The sequence below is a fragment of the Myripristis murdjan genome, chromosome 22 (genome assembly GCF_902150065.1).
Source record: "Myripristis murdjan chromosome 22, fMyrMur1.1, whole genome shotgun sequence".
Taxonomy (NCBI): Eukaryota; Metazoa; Chordata; class Actinopteri; order Holocentriformes; family Holocentridae; genus Myripristis; species Myripristis murdjan.
The window spans coordinates 10,760,298-10,768,918 of record NC_044001.1 but is presented as its reverse complement, the minus strand read 5'-3'; the positions used below and the strand labels follow the sequence as shown (position 1 = coordinate 10,768,918).

Sequence of the window (8,621 nt, the reverse complement as noted above, 5' to 3'; positions counted from 1 at the left end):
TGTGCTTGTTTGCAGATTTACTGCGCCGTGTGTTTACCTTCGAGTCAGGCTCTGTTAGTCCCTGGTATGTGGCACAGTGCTGGTATTTACGTATCACTTCACTTCTTACAGAATATCCTGGCCAATGCAAAAGTTAAGCGGCGGAGGTTTTTCAGAACAGTGAGATGTTTAGAAGTAGATCAGAATATCAGACCAAATGTCAAAAATTTAAATGCAAGAGTGCTTATTGTCTGGAGCACATTTCACAGTTTAATCTTAAGTTTGAAGTTAATATTCAGATGTCCTATCAAAGGGTACACATTTTTTTTGTGCGTTTAATAACATTAAGGGGAGCAGGGATGGAGCTCTTTTACTATCCTCTGTATAAATACCAGCACTGAGTCTGGGACTGCTGTTTTTGTTAGCAACACATTTATGCCATTAAGGTCAGACAATAACTTCTGAGTGGCTGCTGTTCTGGCAAATTGAACCTCTTTTATTGTATTTGGCAGTGTTTCCAACTCTGTGTGTGTTTGTGTGTTTGCATGCATGCTTGTTTGCATTGTTTGTGGTCCTGTGACATCATCTTTTGGCATATGAACTATAAGTTTCCCATGAATTGTCAGTGCTATAGAGTATAATAGAACAGAACTGAGCAACAGAGTGCGTTTTACAAACACAATGGAATTTTGCTTTGGCATGCAAGCAAAAAAAAAAAAAAAAAAACAGGCTTGAAAACGTGAAAGCAACAGGTGTTTGCTCCTTCGGACACACCTGCCTGTCTTTTACTGAATACTGTCCCCTCAGCGCGGTTATAGGAAACTCTTTATAGCTCTGCCACAAACTCTCTTTTTGCTCCTCCTATTTAACCCTTCAGCCTTCTATCGCCCCCTTCCTCTTCCAATTGATCTATTTTGGGTGTGTGTGAGCGCGCACATGTGCTCGCATTCAAGAGTGATGTGGCAGAAAGTTAAGTGCGCTTTTGCAGGTCTTTGATGATAAAGGGCCTAAGCTCCCATATCTGCTGTCATCTGGCAGATAGCTGGAGGGTGTATAGTGTCGTACACACCCACCCACACACACACACACACACGCACACACTCACAGTTGTCCCTAGTTTAGATCTGTCTCAATGATTTACCTCTCTCTCTCTATGTGTTTCCCCTCTCCCTCTTTCTCGCCCTTCCTCCTCCCTCCCTCCCCTCCTCTCCTGCTGACTCACAGGTGGCGTCCTCCTGTTAGGAACACACACTCACTCTGACACACGGCTGACAGCGCGAGAGAGAAGGGATGAGTGAGAGAGAGAGGCTACGGGAGTGAGAGAAAACCAGACACGCACGCACAAAGAGCGAGAGGCAGCCGACCATCTGTGGTTGATCCCCTGCTATTTGTGCTGGAGTCAGCGAACGCTCCTCAACTCCTTCAAGACAGAGGAGGCCGCAGAGCGAGAGAGGGAGTTCTTCTTGCGTCTCGATGCCCAGCGGGGTGAGACCAGGCTGGGGCAATGATAAGGCTTCTCTGGCCTGGGATTAGGCCCCTGGGGCTGCTTCTGTGAAGGGATGGGTGAAAGCCCTGCTGGATCATCCGCTGTGCCCCTGTCCGCCACGGCTGTCATTAGTGGCTAATGAGCTGCTGCTAGAGAGGAAGCAGAGAAGGTGCCCCGTGGAGAGAAGAGGAACCCTACAGCTGTTATTAAGAGGCCCAGAGACTTCAAGCAAGACACACTCACGCCTCAGCGAAGGAGCGGAGCCTTTTTAAAGCTCTGCTGACAGCAGGCATGAAGGGATATCAGCTTAGGAAGTTGTTGCTCTGGGCATTTCTGTTATAAGGTATTAAATATGCAGATATTTTGGTTTCTTAATGAGGTAAACAGCAAGCTTTGCAGCTGTATTCTTTGGAAAAATGGTCACCATGCAGCTTCTTTCGGTGTTTATGTAACCAAGGAATAGATCTGTTTTTACAGGAGATGATTCAGACTTTGGATGTGAACCATTTTTCTCTCTCAGCGGAAGGAGTTTCAACACATCGGTGTACTCCATGAGAGTATTTTTATTTTGTTAAAGCTATATTTTTGCTCATTTGGACTTGGTTATTTTGGTATCATTTTGACCTTCCTATGCCCTGTGTGACAGCTTAGTGTTGGACACTGGTCGCCATGGCAGCAGCCTATCGTGTTGTGGTGAGCAGTGTGAGCTGTTACAACAGTGTGGTAGTGGACCGCCGTGCTCACACACATGCTGTGCACTACTGCTCGGGGCCATGTGGGGCGCTGTCCCAGGGATTGGACTGCACCGTGGCACATCGTGGCACCTGCTCCGAGCTGCTGGTCACCCCTGACCCCATGTACGCTGACCCCACCCGCACACACACACAGTCCCATAACATTTCCACGCACCAGATCCTTAGCCATGGTAAAGCCAATGTTGCCATGGATACCAGCTATAACAGCGGTGTCACTCTAGAGAGGGCGAGTAGTAGTGGTAATTTGTCCGTAGGGGAGGACAGCCCCCCATGGCGGGGAAAAAAGACCCCCAGCAGCGGAGGATCTATCGGGAACCTGATACCCACCGGCAGTTTGAAGGATATTACCGGAGAGGCAATCAACCTGGCCAGTGGCAAGCTCAAAGAGTTCTCCTTTGATAAGCTCCGTGTCTCCTCCACCAGTCATGTCACCTTCCGGAAAGGCCGAAAAGTCCGTCCCGACTCATTTAGTCGTCGCTCCACAGACCTAGACATCATCTATGGCCACTTCAGCGCCAGCACCACCAGCAACGGAATGGCCAACGGCACGGCCACCTCCAATGACGAGAACCTGCCACCGTTTGGACTCGGAAAAGGGACAGGACTGGAGGAGACAAAGCTGAAGGGCAGTACAGGCAGCCTGTCAGGGATCACCAAAGTTGGGGGCGGCTCAACAGGCAGCCTGTCCAGTATCTGCAGCGGGTCACTGGACCAAGGCCTGAACACGGTAGCCACCCTGTATCTCAACACCATGGGAGAGGAGAATCTGATTGCCCGTCTGCTGGAGAAGACACGGGCTGAGGCAGGCGCTGGGGGAGCAGGCGGGGAGGACATCCGGGCCTGCCTGGACATCCTGCTGAAATGCTCTGAGGATCTCAAGAAATGCACTGACATCATTAAGCAGTGCATCAGGCGCAAGGCCCCTGGTGGTGGGGGAGGGTCAGACGATGATGGCGCCAGTCCTGAGAGTGTGTACCGGGCTGTAATGACCAGACTCAGCACCTATCTGAAGAGACTGCCCCTGGAGCTGGAGGGGATTGGTGGGTTGGGAGGCAGCGGGCAAGGGGGGCAGGGTGCACCTGGAACTGGGCACAGTGAGCTGGTCGAGCTTGTCAATAGCCTCCACTCCATCCAGCAAGGACCCTACTCTCCGATCTTTGGCAATGAGCAACCTCCCCGCTACGAGGATGTGGTACAGTCCCCTCCCATCCCCAAGGCCGCTCTTTCTGCTTCAAGTCCTGCTTCCTCTTCTGCCTCCACCTCCTCCTCTTCATCTTCTTCTTTGAAAGCAGAGTCCAGCCATGCAATGCCAGTCCAGAACTCTCCGTCCAGAGCCTCTCCCCTTACCAATGGACTACAGCACACACACCCTCCTTCTAGCACACAACACACTCTCTCTCCCCCATCTTTCACATATTCTCCGTGCAGCTCCTCCACATCTCCAACACACCCTCCCTCTCCACTTTGTTCTTCCCCAACCCCACCATACACTCACACTCCTCCAGCTTCCCCCATGGAGGCTCTCTACATCGAGGAAGAAGCTGATGTGGGCAAGAGCCCAGAGCAAATCACACAACAGCCACACACTCCAGACAGAAGTGTGACAGACAGACACACCACCTCTCAGAACAGAAACGGTACAGCATTAAATCAACACACACAACTGTCCCAACAACACACACTTCAGACACCTTCAAATACTCAGCCGTCCAGTGCTAGCTACAGCCCCCACTGGTCATCCTCTTCCCCAGTGCCACCCTTAGCACCTAAAGCTGTGCCCCAGAGGAACGATGACATTGACAAGCTGCTGATGGACTTGGAGAATCTGTCTCAGAGTATGAGCCATGCTAGGGATAGTGAGCCCCCACTTCCAGCAAAGACTAGGAAGAGAGATGGAAGCCTCGGGAGTGGCTCCAGTGAGGTCTTCACTCAGCCGCAGATGACCCAAGTCCAGAAGCCAGCTAGCCACATAGCTGCTAATGGCCCCACCTCCAGGACTCACCAGGGTCTCATGTCAATGCCTCCCCAGGGACAGAATAGTGAAGGTGGTTTGGGAGAGGAAGAGGATGGGGCACTGCTGCTGAGGATCTTGGAGAGCATTGAGAGTTTTGCCCAGGAGCTGGTGGAGTCTGGGGCAGGGAGCACGGGAAGCTCTGAGAGGAGCAGTGGGAAGGAGCGGGAGGTGATGAGGCTGCTGCAGGACACGCTGGCTGCTGCCGGCAGGGCTGAGACCCCTCTGCAGGACGCAGACACACCACTAGATCCCCCTGTACCATCCATACACACAACTGCAGCTCCAGCTGTCCCACCAAAACAGACCATGCCACACACACCTGCCGCACCACCTGAAGCTCTGTCTGTGGCTACACCTGAACCAGCACCTCAGCTTACACCTGCTGCTGCCCCCAAACCTACACCTACTCTCATGCCTGAGTGTGTAACAGAGGCTGCAGATAGAGTTACAGAGGTCTCTACAGCTGAAACAGCCTCAAAGTTTGTGACTACCCCTGCACCAGCCGCCCCTGCCAGCCTGCCTACCTCCACTCACCCAGCTGCTCCAGCACCTGAAGCTACACCTGAGGATCCAGCCTTTGTTGCCATCCCAACCCCGGTGGCCGTGAGAACTTCTGCTGTCGCCGTTAGTGACACTGTTGCCGTTAGAGACAGCGGTTCAGCCCTCCTCATCCAGCAGACTCCTGAGGTAATCAGGGTAAGTGACAGATATAAAAACTAATAATGAGCAGATGGATGTACTGAGAGACAGGCAGACATTTAGAACAGCTGCACAGTTAATCTTGAATAGCCTTAACGTGTGATTTTATCTTGTATAATTAGCAACTTAATAGCTGCACTAAGCACTTTTGCACACGGACACCAAGTGATAGCAATTTTAAGGGCCACAGTCATGGTAACGTAAGATCAGTGAATTGTGTTCTCCTTAGGCCTAATTGTCTGGTGGATGTGCCGCAGAGATTTAGTCATTGTTCAGTGCAGCTTTTTCTGGGCAGAACGCTCACTCTCGGCTAGAGGATGATTTTGCATTTTACTGCAAAGTTTCTCTTTGTTACATGTGTGTGTGGAGTAGATTACATTCAGTGAAAATATCTAATGAATCTACATCACATTGGCAGCATCTCAGCGAGAGACGGCATGTTCTTCCCTCTTGGAGCCCCACTTTGTGATTTAGGATAAAATGTAAAAGTCTCAGGCAGTGCAGCTTTAATTTCACTTACCATGTCAAGATGCCGGCATATTATGCAAAAGATTATATTAATAACTGTGATTAATATTTGGGTTCATAACAGATAGCAGCATTATATGAATTTTCATGTAAGCTATAATTGTGCAAGACTAACATGTTCAGCCTTTTAGACTGAGACAGGCAGTCTGAGAATGATGGATTGACCGTGTGACTGACAGTCATGACAGACACACAGAGACCGAGTGACAGCTTGATTACCAGCGTTAGACTGACACTGTCGAGCATTTTGAAAGACAGTCTCCATTGTTTTGCTTTTTAATTATGTCATTTAAAAATGCCTGGGCGGGTATTTATCGCAGCCCCTTTGCTATACAACTGGGTCAATGTAGCTCTAATTGCATTTGATGGGCCGTGATAAATGGTATTCATTAACTGTGATAAACACGCTGATACAGTCTCTCTATCTGGGCTGGAACAGAAAGCTAGCACTCTGAATCATGGAACAGTACAACTCATTGTGTTAGGAGTGGCTCTTTGTTGACTTTTCCTGGTTACTGCCTGCGTTTGTTACAGTGAATGTGTGTGTGTGTGTGTGTGTGTGTGTGTGTGTGTGTGTGTGTGTGTGTTGGCTTTCCTGTTCTTCATAGGGAATATTCAGAGGTAATTTAGGGCTGTGCTAAAAAGGGAGTGAGTGGTGAGGGAATCGGAGTGTACGTCTCTATGTGTTAATGCATTTGTGTGTGTGTGTGTGTGTGTGTGTGTGTGTGAGAGAGAGAGAGAGAGAGAGAGAGAGAGAGAGAGACCATGTGCATGCATGCATGTGGCATCGACACTACAGCAAATAAACTTGGGAGGAAGAGGGTAACTCAGTTTGTCTTTGATGTGGGTGTTCAACAGCACATTATGGTTTTAACTAATGAGTTGCAACAGATAAACAAATAAGGGCGCACACACCCACACACACACACACACACACACACACACACACACACACAGTATCAAATCATTATTCTAATGTTTCCCTCCCCCACCCTCACGCCCTCTGATTTCTTTATCTTGCTCATTTACTTATTTTTCTTCACTCTTCCAATCCCTCTCCTCTCCACACTAACTTTTCAGCATATGTGTGTGTGTGTGTGTGTGTGTGTGTGTGTGTGTGTGTGTGTGTGTGTGTGTGTGTTTATTTACTGAGCTGTGTAACCTTACGCCCTGCTGATATGTAGGGCACCTATTTATGAGGTTACCATGGTAGCTGCCACAGTCGGAACAGAACAGCCAGCACCCGAACACATCATTACACTATCTCATTCCTCCTCCGTCTTCTGTCTGCCTGTCCATCCCTCCTTCTTTCCCCTCCACTTCTCTCCTCCGCTCCTCTTCTTCTGCATCTATCTGCTCTCTCTCTCTCTCTCTCTCTCTCCCACACCGCTTCTCTGCATCTTTCCTTCCCTCACTTTTTTTTTTTCTCCTTCCCTCTCTGCCTCCGCATGTCTTTCTCTCTCTCACTCGCGGTCAAGGAGTCAGTCTACGTTGGCCCCCCCTCCGTCCCTGCCCTGTGATTGGCCGCCGTGTTATTTTAGGAGCGACGGATGAGAGTTGTTGCCGTGTGGCGGGCAGAGCAACCCAATAGGAGGTGGTGATTGGAGCGCGGGGGGGAGGGAGGGAGGGTCGGGTTTGGCGGCGGTGTCGAGGAGACTGTTGGCACACCGAGTGTTAACGGTATCGTTACCCTCAGCCCCCTCCACCCTTGGCAGAGTTAGGTGTGAGGGGGACCTAAATCTGTCCTCCCCCCATACTATGGCATCCCGCTAACAGACTCACTGTCGCCACAGTGTAAATGGACCTTGTCTGCGTGTGCATGTGTGTGTTCGTGTGTCTGTGCATGTGTGTGTTGTGTGTATTTGCACATAAGCACGCTCACATGTCCAGGTGCTGTGTATGTGAGTTCATTATACGCATGCATGTGTGTGTGTGCATATGATTGCCACTTCATGTATTTGTATGTGTGCGTGTGTTTGTGTATGTGTATGTTAAGTATGTGTGTTTGACCGTGCGTGTGTGTGTGTGTGTGTGTGTTTGGCCAGAAGGTAAACTGACCCAGTGCTACCGTGGGTCACAGCTGAGTTTGGGAATAGCTCTCTGACACCCAACACCGACTCTGGCACTCTGGGAATTATGCTAATATTCCTCAGCGCCAACCCCGCCCCCTGCCTCAATTGCACATTAAACTGCCAATCAAACTGTAAACAAGGCCAAGCCCCCACACACACACACGTGAGTAACAACTGCTTACACACACACTCTCAACCTTGAAGATGTGTGTGTGTGTGTGTGTGTGTGTGTGTGTGTGTGTATCGCTTGGCACAAACTTGGCTTTGATGGGAAGTTCTGCTAAGCCCCCCCTGGGATGACATTGGCCTCAGGCTGTAGCATCTCCGTTTGTGTGTGTGTGTGTGTGTGTGTGTGTGTGTGTGTCTGTATGTGTGTGTACGTGCCACCGCTGCTGACAGAGTAATACAGGGCTTTCTGCACCTGTCAGAGAGCACCCATTAATCTCCATGGAGACAGGGAAGCCAGCCGGTATAAATCAGAGGCAAGGCCAGACCAGTCAAACTCAGAGCAAAGAGAAGTGGCATCAGAAATCCAGAGTGTTGCCAACTATATCTGATGTACAATGCATTAGCTGTGCTCCTTAAGGTCAGCAGTCCTTCAGTCTCCCTCTCTCTCTCTCTCTCTCTCTCTCTCTCTCTCTCTCTCTCTCTTTCTGTGTTTCGGGGTAATGCAAGTAGAGAAATTTGAGAGCATGTTCCTCCATATCTATATTTGACCTGTGTGCTTGTTTCAGAAGGAGCTGTTTAACAACAACAACCACTGGTGACATGACTCACAGACACACACACACTTATACACACACTCACACACACACACCTCTATGTGGCCTGAGCTGCCACTCTGATGGCTTAATTAAACCCACAGCAGATTTGAGTGTTTTTGCCAACTGCTGTGCATGTGTTGCTAGGCCAGAGCAGTATGGCTCATTTTAGGCTGGTTCTGCAGAGTGCAGTTTGTGTAGCTGCTGTTAATGTCGCTGCACAATCGATCTTCAGCCTCACAATCCGATTGGTCAGAGGCCTGTCCAACCATCACTTGCTGTACTTTATTGGTTTCCATGCCGACTCTTGTGGTAACCAGGCCTAGT

General features: G+C 49.7%; 1 protein-coding gene across 1 annotated transcript in view; it reads left to right on the top strand.

Annotated features, from left to right (window-relative positions):
• Positions 1-1,929: 1,929 nt before the first annotated feature.
• LOC115354653 (serine/threonine-protein phosphatase 2A regulatory subunit B'' subunit alpha-like) overlaps positions 1,930-8,621 on the top strand; it is a 32,557-nt gene continuing 25,865 nt past the window's right edge. Inside the window, exon 1 of the mRNA XM_030045091.1 lies at positions 1,930-4,930. Coding sequence (XP_029900951.1) covers positions 2,135-4,930 — 2,796 coding nt within the window. The 5' untranslated portion in view covers positions 1,930-2,134. The remainder of the gene's footprint in view (positions 4,931-8,621) is intronic.